Source organism: Copadichromis virginalis, linkage group LG13 (assembly GCF_057382275.1).
Source record: "Copadichromis virginalis isolate Kocher_CV1m ecotype Utaka linkage group LG13, C_Virginalis_male_GT1.1, whole genome shotgun sequence".
Taxonomy (NCBI): domain Eukaryota; kingdom Metazoa; phylum Chordata; class Actinopteri; order Cichliformes; family Cichlidae; genus Copadichromis; species Copadichromis virginalis.
Genome location: NC_140630.1, coordinates 21,152,707 through 21,171,732, shown reverse-complemented (window position 1 = coordinate 21,171,732; position 19,026 = coordinate 21,152,707). Strand labels below are relative to the sequence as shown.

Genomic DNA, 19,026 nt, shown 5'->3' with positions numbered 1-19,026 from the left:
TGTTTAGCAATTTAGATACAGCTTCAGTAGAACTAACTATATATTTCTCCACAGAAGACACTAAAACATTTTTTGAACCACAATTAATAAGTCTGTGGTGTATTTTCTGCTCCTAAGAGGTTTCTTCTGGTCACTTCATCCACCATCCTTACCATGCTCTTGAGTGTCTGACTCGGAGCTGCAGTTTCTAATATCTTTCAGGTCAAGTGAATCCATGTTGTTGAAAGGCAGTGATTCCATGTGGTATGAAACTTTGTGTTCTTCAGCCCTGAACGGAATGCGCGTCTCCAACTCCAAAACCAAATGCCCCAGTTGTGTCTTTTTGGTACACAAAGGTCTACCCACAAGACCCCTCTAAAGCCTCCAGGAATGAGCCGTTGTATCAGCGTTTCTCTCCCGGACACAGAGGGGGAAGCTTTGGCAATACCAGATAATTTCCAGACGCAAGCCATTGCTCGCCAGCTAAAATTGAAGCTTCCAGGGAATCTGTTGTATTAAAGGGTCATTTTCATTTTCTTTTTGTCTCACATTGCAGACATAGCTGGGATTCTCAATTTGAATTATTGACATTTGGCAAGCGTTGAGGTTTTCACACTTGAAAGGCAGAAATGAGGCATACCTTTAAGTTTATGAGTGTGGATGAAAAGGTGTTTTAAAATCTACCACAGATCAGTATTATTGAGGAAAGTGCGCAACGGCTTTCCACCTCACGACTGAATTCCAATTCTGCTCTCCTTAACTGCACATTAATACACTTATCAAGTCCACCTGCTGTTAGTGCAGCCATTTAATGAAGCTTTGGTGTCTCGTCCCTCTAGAGGAAAACAGCCCACATCCCTGCGTGTGTTACCCTGAGAAAGCCCGCACCGGACACAGTGGGAAGGTGGGTTTGTTAGGGAGGGAGGGGCTCGCGGGCATCTCGGCGAAAAACGGGAGGGGAGGGGTCACGAATCCCCCTAGCAGCCTCCGCGTGTGATCGCGGCTAAGAAAATTACGCAATCGGAAGATAGTTATGTAATTGTGTCTCTTAAACAGCCGACCTCAAACTTGCTCAGACCCGAAACACTTGATTGACAGACTTTGTGCGAGCCCCTATATAAGAGGAGGGAGGAGGGCGCCTCGGTCACTGTTGTGCCTCAGGTCCTCCAGACTGTGGATGTAGTGAACCAAAGTGGACTGTACACTTTTGTTTTCTTTTTTTTCTTTTTTTTCTTTACGGGCATTTACAGGAGATACCACTGCTCATTCATTTTTACCCTCGGCTCTTTTTGTTTTTACTCTTGTCGCTGGATCTCTGACGGATTTCTTTTTTTTAAGATACTGAATTCGTCAGGTAAGTAAGTAGGTTAGGAATGCATACACTGCTTATCGTTGAAATGTTATGTGAGGAGAAATCAGTACAGGGCAAATTTACCAGGGCTGCTGTAAGTGATTCATTACCTGCAGAGTGCAAACAGATAAATAAATGTGAAAAACTTGCTGGACTGCTGAAAGACTCTTTCCTGCATAACAGGGTATAAAATTTGATGTGCAATGTTGCAAAGTTTAATAAGCTGTAAACTGTGTAACAACTCGTTGGCCGGAGTTATTGTTATTATCATTTTATTCTTGTATTTGCATGTGGCTTTTTCTCTTCTTTTTTTCCAGTCATTCTGTGACTGAGAGACTTGAGTGCAGCATTTGAGACCAAGGATGGGGAAAAAAGACAAAAGAGGCACAAATCTAACAAAAACTATGTCTTTGTTTTTGAAGCAGATATGATACTCAGGAGAAGTCTCTTCTTGTTGCTGTTGTCATTTAATTACCTTCAAGCTTTAACTGAAGGTGAGTTGTAAATGGATTGATTGTGGTATTGCTGTCTAATAATTATTATTATTCCATTTGAGTCACCAATTCCAGTGTTTTGTTTTTTGTTTTAGCGAAAACTCTGCCAGTTGCTCCCATTCTGCTTTTAAGTTCATGAACTCTTCTTCTAGCTTTCCAGTTACATTTCCTCTTGTCTGATGTATAGATGGCGAGCAGGAGGATGAGACATCATTCGACTTGTTTGAAATCAGCGACATCACACGCAGGACACTGGGGGCCAAACAGTTCAGGGGCCAGAACTTAGATGCCCCTGCCTACCGCTTCATCCGCTTCGACCACCTGCCCCCAGTTAGCCCACCCATACTGAAGCAAATGCTGCATCAGATCCAAAACAATGAGGGCTTTGTGTTTGTGGCCAGCATACGCCAGGACCGTTCCTCACGAGGCACCCTGATTGGTTTGGAGGGTCCCGATGGCCGGCGCCAGTTTGAGATCGTGTCCAACGGACGCGCCAACACTCTGGACCTGGTCTACTGGGCAGACGGCTCGCAGAACGTGGTTTCATTCGAGGACGTGGACCTGTCCGACTCGCAGTGGAAGAACATCACCCTTCACGTTCATGGGGAGAACGCCAACCTGTTTGTCGGCTGCAGCCTCATAGACAGCTTCATCCTGGATGAGCCATTTTACGAGCACCTGAAGGCCGAGGGGAGCCGCATGTATGTGGCAAAGGGATCCATTCGAGAGAACCACTTTAGGGTAAGACAGCGGATGTGGATTCGAACGATTTCCCAGGATCTAGGAACTCCTTACTTGTCCAGCATTTGTCAACCCTCGCAGTGTCCAAGAAACAAAATTGTGGTCTTCACTAACCCTGCAATAAAAGTTTAAACAACTGTTTCCAAAAATACAGACTGACATATTCCCTGTGTTGCCCTGGTTTCTCTGTGTGGAAAGGACTCTAAATTTAGACTTTAAATTTACCCCTTGTGTGTAGAAATGAGGGGGAACGTATGTTATTAGGTAAAAAGCGAGTTTCCATGAAATGTTTGCTCCAATTCCCATCTCATGCTTGCACTAGGTATAGAAAATGTCCTGCCTGAAATATGTCAAAGTGATTGAGACACATATTTTCTCACCAAACAGGGCCTTCTCCAGAGTGTGCGCTTCATCTTTGACACCTCAATAGAAGACATCCTGCTGAGTAGAGACTGTGAGATTACCAAGCAAGGTAAGAATGTGTCTGTTTTAGTTTTTAAGGTCTATAAAGGCCCTGCTATCCAGGATGAATGACAAACCCTTTCTCTTTTGTGTGATTTTTTTTTTTCATAACCCAACAGATGAGTCAAAATAATTATATTTGCAAAGTGTTTGATGCCTGATACCTAGCAGATGTGATCTAAAAGCTCTTTCACATGCAACTCTCCTGCACCCAGTATCTGTATTTTGTTAAGCTTCGACCACGGCAAACAGTTTAGCATTCTCTGTCAACTCAATTTGCATGAATTCATCTCCTTTTTAATGGATCAAAAAGCTTACAGATCCGAAATGTGGCAAGATATCCCAGTATTACTTCATGTTTACAGCAACAGGCTTTTCACTGCAGTGGCTTGAGGTTGAGCAGCGTGCAGGGTGAACAAAAGGAGATACAGATGCTTACATTTGTTTCCATTGGCAGTGGATTTGGGATAATACCCTGGGAAAGAAAACAGAAAAGACAAAGTGAATGTTATACTGCAAAGTGGGGAGCTTCCACCTCCAGCTGCACACACACAGACGTACACACAAACATACAGGATGAAGTCACGAATTGGCTGATTGGGTTGCTTTTCTCAGCTGAAGGACCTCGCAATCCTCAGCGGGGCTCACACAAAAGACTGGCTTCAGCTCAAAAGATAGAGATCCCGAAGAACCACTAGATCTGGAAACTGAGCCTTTTGGTTTTGCTGTGACAGAGAAAATCACCATGCGGTATGCAGTTGATGCTTTTCTGTCACCACATGCACTGTTGAATTCCAGCTGAATGAGTTTATTTGTTTAACAAATGTCACCAGCGCCTGGAAGTTTTCCGCTGGTTGGCTGGTACCAGAGAGGGTTCGGCACCATTAGGAAAATTCATGCCGAAAGTCACCCATAAATCCAGGCAACCCTATAACTTGGACAGTATTAAAATTGCCCCAGTTTTTGCTCTTCGTCTTTTGTTTTTTTTTAAACCGATTTCCTCTTTCTACTCTGACAAAATCGAGAGCGTCCATCGGGGAGAGAAGAATGTGTAACTGCTTTCACAGACGAGCTTTCACGCATTCTCACGCGCACACAGTGTGAAGCCCTCCTGAGATTTGAATGAATCCAGCAGACTGAAGAGGAAAGAAAACATTGCGTTGGCTACAGTAGGACACCACCGGGTAATTTGGATGACTTCTTGATTTAGAGTCCCCGCTCTGCTATTAATCTTCGCCAATTTACATAGCGTGATCCAAACCAGTTGCAGATACGCGTTGCGCCTTGGCTGAAGGACAGGCGTTCTGCGGAGCTTCCATTTGTCTCTCGTGTGTTTGTTTTGGGCATCGAATATTCGTATAGCTAGCTGTGATGTGATTAAAGTTCAGTAGGGTTTTCTGACTACCGAGATCACAGCAGTCAGATGTAGACTGCAAAAGAACTTCACATTTGGCCTCATTATGTTCTTCTAATAGCACTGCAGTTTAAAGTTAGGTCCCTTTCTCAATATCTCAACATACACTTGGTTTTATTACAAAGTCCTCAGCCTTAATAATGACTGATAAATGCTGCAGCCCACATACTTCTTCACATAATTCTTTTGTGCTGATATCAAGACAAGAGTATAACAAGTATAAATCTGTGTGGCCACCCCCAGCCTCTTAAGTACATATCACAAGTGGTTACATATTTGAAAGGTTAGCGAGGTTTATGGTCCACAATATGGTTTTTGCATCACACGGGGAACTCCAGAGATTTCTGCTCTGCAGTGCCATCCTGTCCTGTTCTCCCACAGCCAGCTCTGCCGTCATCTCGGGCTGACAGATTTACCATCACCATTTCAAACAGACACACTTTATTTTTTTTGTTTTCCAAATTGAACGACACTGACTGGACATCTGGTTTTAGGAACATAATAAACATTTCAATTACGCCATTGTTGTGATCTTTTGGCCAGCTACAGAAAAACAGGAAATCGTTTGAGTCCTTGCGTTTCAACCGTGATATCTCTCAAACATGTTTTCCATCAACAGCCTGCGTTATTTTTCCTCCATTTGCCCTGGTATCTGCTATTTGCTCTTCCAGATGATGCCAATATTGTGAGTGAGAGCGGGGAAATTGTGGACGTGAGTCCTTCCATCACTACAAACGTTATAGGTCAGAAGACGGATGATGTGGGCGCAGAAATGTGTGAACGCTCCTGTGAGGAGCTCAGCACCATGTTCCAGGAGCTCAAAGGCCTGCGCATTGTCGTCAGCAACCTTATTGACGGATTGCAAAAAGTGGTGAGTTAAATCACATAAATCAACCCTAGCCAACACTTTCATTTGTCTTAGAGAGGGTTACTGTCTGTTTTGTTGAACTTTACAGGCCAGTAAATGTAAAATTGGTGGCTCTGGTGTGATGGAAGAAATATTTAACTCTTTAAAAAAAACAACATTTTAGGAAAACAGATGACTCAGCCCTCCGCGTGTTAGCCTGAAGGTAAAGAGGCCTGAATTAGGTTACTAGGTAACCCACATTGGTTTTAAAGTAAACAGTGAGTAGCCACAGGAGTGTTTATAGAGTCGCCTGTGACAGCTGAACCCATATGACTCCTCCTATCTGAGGCAGCGTGAGTCAGACAGATTTTATGACATGTTACATGTGGATATAGGAAGTGTTCCCCTGGCAGTGATGGGGTCCGGTCTAATGTCTGGCTTTGTTTAAATAGCTCATGTGTTTCCTCTGGGAGCCTCCCAGCAATAAGAGAGTCTGGGCATGAACCTTGAGGGGGAAAAAAGAAACGGCTGGTATGAGAAGGGTCCCCGAGGCTCTTCCAGACCGAGTGGTGTCTTAGATTCTAGTGCTACACACTGCTTACTCCCCTTTTCCAAGAGGAGGATGAACACACACATACGCACTCATATCCCCCCGAAAATCTTTGGCAGTACTTTATCCACTGATAGTTCCCAAGTGTTGAGGAGCTCAGCCTGGTCTCCAATTGGATAGGAGGTAATGTGCGTAACTAAGCAGCACTTTTCAGTAAGCTGTTTTCAAAGAAGTAGTGAGCATGTAAAGAAGTTCAGAGTTTTATAATCTGCAGCAACAAGGGAAAAATTGAGTAGATTCTTTAAGTGGGTGTAACTTTTTAGTCTTTTTCTGTTGTTTGTCATCCATTTAAGTTATCAGATTTTTTTTCAATGACTAGTTGAAGTAAAGTAAAGCATCTAAGCATGAGCTGAGCTGGACGGGGAAATAGCTTGGTACAAAGGATTCCAAGAAAAGTTACAAGGTTGCTACATTTGGTGCTGATTTAGTTTTTATTAGCGCAGTGTTGTTTTATCTCAAAAAGAAATGGTTCTGATCAAGCTTGATTTTAAACAAATGTCATCTTTTTTTATTAGAATAACATTTGCAAAAGCAACACACGCGTTTCTTCTTCCCACCTGGTGAAACTAACCTCAAACACGCTATTTTCAATGAATCAGCTCATCAGCAGGACTATCTTTCCCCCAGTCAGTGGCTTTGCACCTTTGATCTTGAGTGTGCCTTAAAGATTTCTGACTGTTCTTTTCTCACTTGTTGTATGTTCAGACAGAAGAAAACTCAGTGATGAAAGAGGCCCTTGGGAGGATGAAGAACTCCTCAGAGAAAAACATGTGCTGGCAGGATGGCCGCCTGTTTGACGATAAGGAAGACTGGGTTGTAGACAGCTGCACCAAATGCACCTGTCAGGTAGTGCCAAGTCATCTGGAATTATATGCAGATTTACTGCGGATGTTTAAGAGCCTGACATATCATTAATGTTCAATTGTGGCAGGAATCCAAGATCGTGTGCCACCAAATCACCTGTCCTCCGGTGGCCTGTGCCAGCCCGTCCTTTATCGATGGCGAGTGTTGCCCCGCCTGTTTGCGTAAGTAGGCAGGACCTTTCACAACATAAACACGCAATTTTATACACGCTATTCTAAATTAATGGTGCAATGTGCTATAAACACAGCATTTCATGCATATTAAAGTTTAATACTACAGGACTATTGCAGCCAGTATGTCTTTGGAGGCGAACCACATATTTATTAGCAGACACTCAAAATGTCTAGTGTGGGTTCTTCAGATGATGTCATGTGATAAACGAGTTGATATAAAGAATAAAAGCTACAGTTATGAACTTTTCACAGTCTTTTCTACTGTTCTGTGCAAAAAGATGGAGCATAAAAATGTTGCATTTACATGTTCCAGCTATGGACAGTGACGATGGATGGTCCCCGTGGTCAGAGTGGACAGAGTGCACAGTGACCTGTGGGATAGGAACTCAACAGAGGGGCCGTTCTTGCGACGCAACCAGCAATCCTTGCACGGGACCTTCTATCCAGACCCGCAAGTGCAGTCTGGGCAAATGCGACAGCCGTGGTGAGGATTTGTTCTTTCTTCTTTTTTCAACGCTTTGTCTTGACTCACTCAGTTTTTATTTGAACTGTGGCATCCAGTAGTAACTGTTGCACCGATATTATCTCAACCACAGTATGCACCACTGGCAGTAATCTAAAACAAATAGCGTTATGATAAGTGAGAGGAGTGGGGGGGGGAGATGATGAAACTGTGGAAAAACCGAGCAGTGAGTTAAATATGAGATGAGAGCCTCAGAATTGCAAAAGTTTTCTCCTTCATAAATCTGGATCCGTCTTTGAGTGGATGAATCTAAGTGAAGAGCTGGATCTCACGGTTGGGCTGCAGGGTGTGCCCAGTCACAGTTAACTCCAAATAAATCACTGGCTAAAAGGGTGTTCCACAGTGCAGTGACTCACCGCAGCTTTCCATGCAATATTATAAAATATTAATGAATCTGATAATTAATGTCCTATTAAGTGAGGTGTGGTGATTTTGGTAGATTTGTGCTGGAAACAAAAACTGCTGAACGGGTTTTTTTGTGTTGTGGTTTTTTTTTTTGAGAAGTTATAGAATCAGCATGTGTCATTGCTTGAAGCTAGCAGTACACTCCATCTGTGTGAGTGACTGAATCAGCCTAACCACTGGAAGATAGTTTACCCACAATGACAAAAATACTGGCTCAAGCGTCTTAGAACATCTTTGAAAGTGAGCCATCATCGCCAGCATCGCATAATGTTTACTTGTAGAAAATATGGTGCTCTTTTCTCTCCTTTTTTCCTAACTCTGGCAAATTATACATGTCTGTAAGTACTATAATGGAAATCTGGAGGATAACGCAACACATATGTGTTTGACTGCTGCGTGACATGTCTGATTGTTGATGCCCAGTTCGCCAGGATGGAGGGTGGAGTTTGTGGTCCCCGTGGTCGTCGTGCTCGGTGACCTGTGGCGAGGGGCAGATCACGAGAATACGACACTGCAATGCTCCTGTGCCACAGCTGGGAGGCAGAGACTGTGAGGGCAGTGGAAGAGAGACCCAGGGCTGCACTGCCAAGCCATGTTCCAGTGAGTATTTCATCTTGTGAAGGGAAACACTCAAAAGCAGCATCTCCGTTACAGTGGCTAGCATATGTGCCCAGCAGCCGGACTTCCCTCGTGCCTTGTGGTTCCCCTAAGGCAACATTCCCCATGTGTTTCAGACTGTCATCATGTCAGTCTTGGTGCAAACGTTGGTCCAGATCGGTTCAGTATGTTCGCTCATGCAGTATTAAGTTCCAGGCTTCTGAACTTTTTATTTCTTGTTTAGAAACAACAGAATAAAAATGTGGCATGAATAAAACACTTTATGTCAAAGTGACTTGCTGCTATGCATCTGTCTCCCCTGTTTTTTTAGTTGATGGTGGCTGGGGACCGTGGTCTCCATGGGCAACCTGTTCAGCGACCTGCGGAGGGGGGCACAAAAGTCGTTCCCGTGAGTGCAACAGCCCTGAACCTCAATACGGCGGCAAGAAATGTTTTGGAGAAGCGGTCGACAGAGACAGCTGTAACAAGAATGACTGCCCTATTGGTGAGCATTAGTCACTCTGCATTATGGTTTTAGCTACTTAGGTGACTGGGTTCACAGATCCACTGGCCCACGCTGAAACATTTTTATGTAGCAGAGGGATTGCACTGACATATGTTCTGGCATTTGTAGTGATTTTAGGATTTCTCCTGTAATGCAAACAGTCAGCTGAGGTACTTGGAATGTGTACTAATGTGTACTGTGCAAGTTGCTGTCAGCTGTTGACTGTAATGAGCAGCTTGATTGTTTTAGTCTTTATGATGGAAAAAACATCCAAACATCTGTTTTGCACAGCCATTTTCTTGTGCTGCCATATGTGTCTTTATAATTAGATAGATTTTTTTTCTGAGCTTGTTTAACGATGTGACTTCACCTGTAAACAATGACTGGCAGATGGAAGAGGAAATCTGGGTTCTGCCAGCTACACTGGGGAAAAAAAAGATTACCTTACTAGTAATAATTCTGTGTTAACAATAACCAGCACCACGCTGATTACCTCGGCTGCATTAAAGTGAAAAATCTGGCAAAAAAACCTCAAAAACCTTTCCCTTATTTTAATATAAAAGGAAAGTTTTTGTGAGTTGGTTTCAAAACCTGCATAAAACCAGAATATAGTTTCCAGTTCAGAAAAATGAAGCCAATGTGGAAGCGCTTTGAACCTCCATTCTACCTGAAAGCCACCAGATGGCAGTAGCTGTGGTTGCAAAAGAAACTTCTGATCCAATAGACGTATATGGGAAGATTGACCTCAGTGAAAACTTTCCTGGTGAGTTTATGGTCTCACTTTGGGTCATATTAAAAAAAATTGACTCTTATTTTGTAAATCGTGATATTATTATAGTTCAAATATGATGATTAACCATAGATGATTAGTTAATGGCTTATTATATCATAGTTAGACACGCCCATGCCTTCAGAAACCAATGGATGATGTCACGGTTGCTACTTCCAATTTTTATACTGTCTGTGTTGCTACTGTAGATTTTGGAAAGGTGATTAAGCATTAACTTAAGATAAGCATTACAAATTAAAAGTAAAAATTAAAAGTTTTCCCTTGTATGTATCCATTCTCATTATCTAAACCTCTTGCAGATGGCTGTCTGTCCAACCCATGTTTTGCGGGAGTGGACTGCAGCAGCTCTGCCGATGGCTCGTGGGAGTGTGGCCCGTGCCCTGCTGGATTTCGTGGAAATGGTACCCACTGTGAAGACATTAATGAGGTAAAAGTTACTATTTTTCATAAGCTAGCTGCACTTTATTCATAAAAAGACCTGCTTGTATTTTGCTGATGATTTTTTTTCTCTCCTCTAGTGTGACATGGTGTCTGATGTTTGCTACAAAGTGAATGGAATGCAGCGTTGTGTCAACACTGATCCAGGTTTCCATTGCTTGCCCTGTCCAAAGCGCTACAAGGGCACCCAGCCTTTTGGTATGGGTGTGGAGGCTGCTAAGAAGAACAAACAAGTGAGTTGATTTGGATAAGCATATGTGTGGATTTCTGGATGTCACATTTATAAATGACTGGAGCAGCACTTCAGGGGATTTAAAAGCCTTATTTTTAGAGAGAGTTTGTGTATATAGGAATGAATGAATGGGGTTGACCTTGACCCACTATTTGTAAGTAAAATGACAGCGTGAGTAGCTTTAAACTTTTAAAATGAGAGGTGGATATGAATAGTTATTTTTCCTTCCTTGTACTGTATCAGTTCACTGTCATAAAGCTATGTTTTTCTTTTGTCTCTGTGGCCCACATCTCTCTCTTTCCAACCCTGTCAAAACTACTAAAAGTTTTAATATGACTTGTCAAATATGCCACATTAACTACTTTATTGGAACACAACGGTTTTCATCTCTTTTCTGATCAATGAGTCCCTGGAAAACTGAAAAACGTGTCACTTTGACCACTACTTGCATAACATCCCTCATGGGGCAGTTTGTCACTTCTTGGCCTCTGTAGCTGCCTGTCTTTGATTTGATGCCCCAATTGACAGTAATTGATTTGGGAAAAGGGGAATTGTCTCATTGCTGGCATTAAGAGGCTCCATTTCACAGTTCTGATCAAAGGCCTCCCTGTCTCTTTTGGCTCTATGAGCTCATGCAGTGGCATTCAAACTTTAGGTTCATCATCTGGTAATAAGTGGCAGCTGTGAATAGTTTGTGAAGAAAAAATGGAGAACAGTAGGTTGTTTTGGAATATATGCTGTACCCATGTCATAAAATCACAAGTGCTCCACACTTTTTTGAAAAATGTTTTTCTTTAACCAGTCACCTCAGTTTGAGGTGTCCCTGTTTGGAGGGCTAGTCCCCAAAACAAGCTGCCAGGAATAGTGGTAAAATAAATACTCTTCACATTTAAAAAACAGCAAAATGGAAAATATGTAAGAAAACTGTGTCTTGTAAGAAATTCCATCTAACTTCTCTGTTTTTCTTAATCTAGGTATGTGAGCCTGAGAACCCATGTAAGGACAGGACACACAACTGTCACAAATATGCCGAATGCATCTACATCAGCCACTTCAGTGATCCAATGTACAAGTGTGAGTGTAGGACGGGTTACGCTGGAGATGGCTTCATTTGTGGTGAAGACTCTGATTTGGATGGCTGGCCCAATCAGAACCTTGTGTGTGGTGCTAATGCCACTTACCATTGCAAGAAGGTATTTCACTGAATATTGCCACATTCAATCCAGTGATGCCAAACTGAACTGCAAAAGTCAACCGTTTACTGCCACTATTTCAGGATAACTGCCCTAGCCTCCCCAACTCTGGACAAGAAGACTTTGACAGAGACGGTCAAGGAGATGCTTGTGACAAGGATGATGATAATGATGGAATTCTGGATGAAAGGGTATGAGATCTTTTCATTTTTACAAACTGGTGAGCAGCATCCTAAAAAAGTGGAGAGACTTTAAAAAATCAATAATTGGATATGATTTGTCTAAAACAAACAAATTTTTTTCGACATGGTAAACCCAATCCATCCATCCACCCACGGAGAGCATGATTGGGGGGAATGTCGTACCACTCGAGTGATATCCTGTTATTGAACTTTTGTGCCAACTGCAGCCCACAACGGACATCATGTTCAAACATAAGGATGAACACAATTCAGTAATAAGCATATAACTTACAGGACAGACTGGAGATTTGATGCTTAATAGCAAAGTAAACCTTAGTGAAATTATTGGACTAATTAAACTGGACATAAGTGAAGAGCCTATAATGTTATTTTTTTCATCAGTGCATTAAAAAGGAAAAGTCTAGAGGTTTTATATCACTATTTTTAAAGTAACAAATTTCTTCAAAGCAAATCTTTAAGGCATACTTTTAGAGGCTAGAACAATATAAAGACAGTCGTCTATTCTAAACATAAAAAAATTAAATATTTAAAAATAATAAACTTTGAAATACTATTAGTGCAACAGTCAGAATACCCAATAACCTTGGGCAATACTAAATAACTCTAGGTTACATACAATATTGAGTTGAACTCAAATACTAATTAGAGTATTGTCAAACCACTTTTTTGTTTCCTCTCCAAATAAAAATGAGACTTAATATGAATCAGATTTATAGTGAGTGTCTGGTTGGCCTTGACATAAGGCAACACGTCTCATTAAAGTCTGAAAATAAAAATATGGCCAAGTTCTACCTAATAAATGTGCAGTTTGCTAGTTAATTAATGTGTTACGCCATTTCCATTGCGCAAACAACATATACAGCCTTTGTAGAAATCCATAAACATTATAGGAAACATATTCTACGGATAAATTTGAAAACATAAAGAAAAGCTACAAACCACCAAATCCTATAGCAAGGGGACTTTTGCTAGCATAGTTTGCTAGTAGCATAGTTAACTGGCTTTGAGACCAGGAGGAGACACACACCCAGTTTGAGCAGCTTGTCTGCTCCTTTTGCTGGTCACAAGGCTGGATAAGTGTGGGGTTTGTGTCATGAAGGACATTTGGTGTAAAAAAAAAAAACTGTGCCAAAGTATGTAGAACCATCTGCTGTGGAAGTAAGGAGCACCTGAAAGTTCAGCCACTTTGCTAACATAAGGGTTTGTCACTGCAACCTTTTGAGTGGTCAGCATTATCTCATGATGAAATATTTTCTATAAGCCAAAAAGGGTTACTTACTGGCTTGATGAATAAGTGAAAATGATGTGATTCATATGTTATGACATCTCAACCCAGCAGAGATGCAGTGAGATGAGAACTAATGTTACTGACCAAATCAGAAACGAACTTTATGCAAATCCAAATACGTTCTCATCAGTGCACTCATTATGATTCGGCTCATGACTGTCAAAACATTACTTAGCTAGCATGTGCTTTCTTCGACAGGACAACTGTCCCCTGCTTTACAATCCTCGCCAGTTTGACTTTGACAAGGACGAAGTTGGTGACCGCTGTGACAACTGCCCCTATGAACACAACCCTGCTCAAATTGACACCGACCACAATGGAGAAGGGGATGCCTGTGCAGTGGACATCGATGGAGATGGTAAAATAGCTAAAAATGTAGACGACATGTTGTATTCAGTCTACTATAATTAACTATAGCAACTTTAAATTTGTTTTTTTTTCTCAGGAATTCTTAATGAGAATGATAACTGCCCCTATGTGTACAACACTGACCAGAAGGACACTGATATGGATGGTGTCGGCGACCAGTGTGACAATTGCCCTTTGCTACACAATCCTGACCAGGTAAACTATACACACTGTAAATTATGGCTTTTTCCAATACAGTCAATAGATGTTGCATTAACATTCTGATCCTTGTATTCATCCAACAGACAGACCTAGACAATGACCTGGTTGGAGATCAGTGCGACAACAGCCAGGACATTGACGAAGACGGGCATCAGAACAATCTAGACAACTGTCCTTATGTGGCCAACTCAAACCAGGCTGACCACGATAAGGACGGCAAAGGAGACGCATGCGACTACGATGACGATAACGACGGTATACCTGACGACAGAGACAACTGCAGGCTAACACCCAACGAAGACCAGGAGGACTCTGATGGTGAGGATGGTGCATGTATTAGTCTTAAAGGCAGCAGTGTCACATCCATACAAGAAGTTGAAACATGAGTGATATCAACTATTTTTAGCATGGATTTATAGCATAAATATTCAATGGTGTACTTCTTTTAGTAGCATTCTTAAGATTTATATTAACAAAAGTCTGTTAAAATTTTGAGACTACTTGCTTAAATAGTATCTCTATGCGCTCAGACTTATTTCACATTTCTTCTTCCCTATGCCCTCTACCAGCTGCTTTTAGAGTTAGCGGTTACTTTCACTGCAGCAGGTGTGAAATTTGGTGGTTGTGGAAAGAGTCAGTGACCGGCTTGGCACAGATGATGTCATTCTCCATGACTTCAGTGAGCTGCCTTGGAGGGCACCATCAGGCTGTGAAGTTTTTATTCCATTTAGCCTTAGCCTGTGATTAGTCCACAGTGCCCAATTTAAGCAGGGTTACCTGGAGTTTGTGCAGCTGTCTGTAACTGAAAACAGACTGCAGAGGAGAAAGCCCCTGATGCTTTCACACCCTTTGCCGTTTGTCAAATAGTGTTTATTTGATAGAATCGTTTGAGCTTCTTGCTCAATAGCAAAGATGATGACAGAAGACGGCAAGCTACTTCCATGCAGTGGCCCTCATTAGCCACAGGCATCCTTTCCCTCATGAGTTCCCAGCCTGCAGCCTGGCTCTAATAGACTTCAGGCTTCAGATACTAAGAAGTTTCAGTGGAAGTTGTCACAGCATGAGAAGATGGCTGATTTGCTTCATCAGACTTGGCAGTGGTACTTGGGACAGTTTTCTGGGAAGAACTGCTATACTTCCATTCATTTTTAATATTTAGTTGGAGGAACTCCTCAACAGTCACTGCAGTGGGAGTGTTATGATCCTCGCATTAGCTGCCGTAGATATTTTTCCAACCTATTCAATAGTTTGTTTCAGATATGATTTAAATTAGGTGAAACATTTTAAAATGATTTTAATATAATTTTATATTCTTCTCCTTTATTAGGTGATGGAAGAGGGGATGCATGCAAAGATGACTTTGACAACGACAGTATCCCAGATATCCTCGATGTGTGTCCTGAGAACAATGCCATCAGTGTGACAGACTTCAGGAAATTCCAGATGGTGCATCTGGATCCTAAAGGAACCACACAAATTGATCCCAACTGGGTGGTCAGACATCAGGGCAAGGAGTTAGTTCAGACTGCTAACTCTGACCCAGGCATTGCAGTAGGTGAGCAGTGCACATATGTTTCCCTTTGCTTTTTAAAATATTTGAAACTCCATTTAAGTGTGCAGAGCTCTGTGAGTGTAACACTTGCTCACCTCATCACAGGTTTTGATGAGTTCAGCGCTGTGGATTTCAGTGGAACGATGTACGTGAACACCGACAGAGATGACGACTATGCAGGCTTTGTTTTTGGTTACCAGTCGAGTGGGCGCTTTTACGTTGTGATGTGGAAGCAGATCACACAGACCTATTGGGAGGACAAACCATCCAAGGCGTTTGGCATCTCTGGGGTTTCACTCAAAGTTGTGAACTCGACCACTGGCACTGGAGAATACCTCAGGAATGCTTTGTGGCACACGGGCAACACTCCAGGACAGGTGGGCTGCGATCTAAATGCAAAGTGGTGTGTTACAATGCCTGTATCAGTATTGATTTTAGTGTTGTTAACTATTTTAAGGTGCGGACCCTGTGGCATGACCCCAAAAACATTGGTTGGAAGGATTACACAGCTTACAGGTGGCATCTCATCCACAGACCAAAGACCGGGTTTATAAGGTATGAAGTACAGCTGATCACAACAGGAAAGCCCATGTTTTTCTGTCTCTGATTACAGGCCTCCTTTAAGTCACTTGATGACATGCAGCTTTTTAGTCTCAAGACATTAAAACATGGAAGTTTTTCTTGTGTTTTCCAGGGTAGTGGTCTATGAAGGCAAACAGATTATGGCTGACTCGGGACCGATTTATGATAAGACCTTTGCCGGAGGAAGATTAGGCTTGTTTGTCTTCTCACAAGAGCTGGTGTTCTTCTCTGACCTCAAGTATGAGTGCAGAGGTAAGCACAATTACTTAAAATTATAACCACAAATGTTTCTGTTTTGTTATAAATTACCCATGGATATGTGTGAGCAACTCAAGTGTTGCATAAAGCTGAAATCAGTTCATCAAGAATGCTAGTTGAGTGAAAATAGCAGCTATATTGATATTAAGAGTGGAAAGCAAGGGTGCCAGAAGTGGGGCCCTTCCCCATTTCACTGTAAATAATTACATAAACTAAAGTAAGCAAACATTAAATGGAGAAAATTTGTAATATTTTAAGTTTGTTTTAAACAAAATAAGCTAAGCTAACTGAATCTGTTTATTAGATTTATTTATTAGCTCACAACTCTATCTAAAGTTTATGCCACAGCTGCCCTAAATTAACAATACTGGTTATTACCCAAATCACTTTTTCAATATATTGGTAATCCACCAGTACGTACAAGCTCTTTAATCGAAATTATATTTTTAAAGCCAAAATATAATTATTGTTTTTTGTTCGTGAAGTTTTACATTTCCTTTTTTTTTCTTTTTTTTTTTACAAAAAAGAAAAAAATAGTAAAGCACTTTATCATTTTTTGATTAAGATTACAAATATGACTGTTATTTGGTGGCTGATTTAAGTCCAATTTGGGTCTAAAAACATGAGTTTGTTATTTACCTAATGAAAAACAATATCATTTTAATTTCTAAAAAAGTTTTTTACAAATTTTGAAATTTGTGCTCCATTGCCAATGACAATGTGTTATTTGACAGTCCTAGGATGCCACTGATTTTAAGCTTTAATGTGTTCTGTCCCTAAAACGTATTTAACAGATCATGTTAAATTGTAGAAATTTTGTATTAATAACATTGGCTTAGGTGTTAAACACCAAACGCCTACATAAAAATTACATAGTTTATTATAGCAGTGTGGTCATTTGAATAACATAAATGCAACTGAAGAGTTAAAAATGTAGAACTCTTTCAACCAACCAACCTCAGATAAGCCGGAGTTGCCAACCGTGCTCACAAGGTAATGGTGAGAGGGTTTCTGTGCTGTGTTGTTTGCTGTCACGCTATATTTCTGCTTGCCACCCTGCCCATGAACAATGCCCCAGAAGCATTGTGAAAATCCTTGTGTGTTCATCCAAGGACTTCAGATCTTCTACTTAGCGCTAAACTGTGGAAAATGAGTCTGCAGCTTTTTTTCTTCTTCTCACAATCACAGCCACATTTACTGGAGACACGCTTTTTTGACGCACACAATGCTAATGTTGTTGCTGCACTCTGGCACTTTGACTCAGGGGCTCATTGAGTTTTAATTGTAAATGTGGCAGTAATGGAAGATATTTTTCCATCTTTCTACAGATAACTGAATCAAGTAGAAACAGAAAAAAAGAAAACATCTGATGGCAAAAGACAAGAATCTCTCCGAGTAAACATCACGTCATCGCTGAATCCATGTCAATGTAAATCAGACTTCGCATACTTCCATGTTTTCGCCTTGATTCATCCACTGGAGGAGAAACAGTGGCACATTTCAGTTTTGCCGAAGCTGAGAAAGGAAAAAAAACTGATCAACATGTGTTTTTTTTGTTTATTTGTTTTTAAAAAAGCCTCTACCGAATATCTAATTAAAACTATTGTACCTATTCTACATCTTTAAATTCATTGTACAACCTCTTAGATGCTGTTTGTGATTTCCTACAGCTTGATGTGAGTGACTCGGCTGTTCTCTGCCTTTATTCTTCTTTTTTTTTTGCTGAACTGATCATACAGTGTTTGACAAACATAAACTGTAATCAAATCATAATCATTTACCCGCCTTAACTCCATTATAGCTTCTCCTTATTCTTTTCATCCTAAATGTGCTTTTCATGTACAACTTGAGTGAACGACGAGTAAGTGCCAAAGATGTTTATACTAAGTCTGTACTATAATTCCTTTTGTAAATTATTTATGCTCTGCTTGTTTTGTTCGTTGGCATTTTTTTTCCTAGTTTTGTAAATAATTATTTATTTGTTTACACTGACAAAACGTATAATTGAATACCACAGACGTCAAGATAAAACATATTAGCGTTGCCAGATTTTTTTAGTGTCTTCATGCACTTCCTGTACTTGTTAGTTTTTCAAATTTGTCAGTCATTGATTTTTTTTTTTCAAGTGTGTCAGTTAAGTAACTGTAGCATAAAGATAAACACCAGCTGCTTTTCAATAATCACGAAAATAAACACGAAGCAGATGTTTATGTAGGTCACGGTAGCTGCCAAAGAGAGTTAATTCTGGTAGTTTATTTACTTAGCTGTCCAGACAGCTTCGCTGTCCTCAGATGGATTTAACACATTACTGCAAATTTTTTATCTTTTAAATAGTCTCTCACCAAAAAGCAGCTGCTAATTAGGCTACTGGCACCATCGCAGAAACGCCTTTCTGACTCGATTTGGAAACTTTTATGCGCAACACAAAGCAAAGAAAGTAGACTGAAATAGTGACATTGCTCAAAAATATTGTAATGAAATGACTGATATTAAATCAAATGTGTAACATTAACATTTGAGAGTTGGAGATCTGGAAATAAGCCACTTTGAACGGTTGATTCGTGAAGATCAACTACAGTGAAAGCATTTTGTACAAACTACATTTTCATTTCTACATTAGTCATAAATATCGCTTATGGATCTTGTGAAACATCATAGTGTTGATTGAAAAGGAATCCAGATGAAGGTCTCTAAAAGTGTGACTGCGTGATTGTGTGGATTAAGGATGTGTTTGCATACAACTTCGCTGTCGTCAGTCTGAACAGCATTCATGTTCTCCATGTTTGGTTTCCATCCTGTTCATTTTTTTTATTTGCAATGCACAAACTGTAAATGTGTTTTTTTTTTTGTATACTTGTGTTGTTAGATATACGTTTTCTACAAACAATAGTGTAAGATTGTTCTGTTTCTTAATAAAACACTTTTACACCATGTTGTTTATCATGACAATTGACA

At 40.8% G+C, this 19,026-nt stretch overlaps 1 protein-coding gene across 3 annotated transcripts; it reads left to right on the top strand.

Annotated features, from left to right (window-relative positions):
- Window positions 1-1,044: 1,044 nt before the first annotated feature.
- Window positions 1,045-19,002, top strand: thbs2a (thrombospondin 2a). 3 transcript variants are annotated; one of them, XM_085477970.1, is made up of 23 exons: window positions 1,045-1,333; window positions 1,756-1,824; window positions 2,012-2,565; window positions 2,953-3,037; window positions 5,113-5,312; window positions 6,604-6,744; window positions 6,830-6,923; window positions 7,249-7,419; window positions 8,287-8,463; window positions 8,792-8,965; window positions 10,055-10,182; window positions 10,274-10,426; window positions 11,400-11,618; window positions 11,702-11,809; window positions 13,308-13,467; window positions 13,555-13,673; window positions 13,763-13,997; window positions 15,007-15,234; window positions 15,337-15,608; window positions 15,689-15,786; window positions 15,926-16,065; window positions 17,034-17,064; window positions 17,400-19,002. In XM_085477970.1, exons 2-23 carry the CDS (start codon window positions 1,758-1,760, stop codon window positions 17,401-17,403), a joined length of 3,558 nt encoding a protein of 1,185 aa, XP_085334096.1. In that variant the 5' UTR covers window positions 1,045-1,333; window positions 1,756-1,757; the 3' UTR covers window positions 17,404-19,002. The 3 variants fall into 3 exon arrangements, with proteins under 3 accessions (XP_085334096.1, XP_085334097.1, XP_085334098.1); XM_085477971.1 differs by lacking the exon at window positions 17,400-19,002 and having other exon boundaries at window positions 17,034-17,068; XM_085477972.1 differs by lacking the exon at window positions 17,034-17,064 and having other exon boundaries at window positions 1,046-1,333.
- The last annotated feature ends 24 nt before the right edge of the window (window positions 19,003-19,026 follow it).

Excerpts from the sequence above, each read along its gene's own strand:
- thbs2a (XM_085477970.1), top strand. The coding sequence starts at position 1,758 with ATGATACTCAGGAGAAGTCTCTTCTTGTTGCTGTTGTCATTTAATTAC. Across the intron at positions 2,566-2,952 it reads TTCGAGAGAACCACTTTAGG|GGCCTTCTCCAGAGTGTGCG; the intron begins GTAAGACAGCGG and ends CTCACCAAACAG. Across the intron at positions 7,420-8,286 it reads GGGCAAATGCGACAGCCGTG|TTCGCCAGGATGGAGGGTGG; the intron begins GTGAGGATTTGT and ends GTTGATGCCCAG.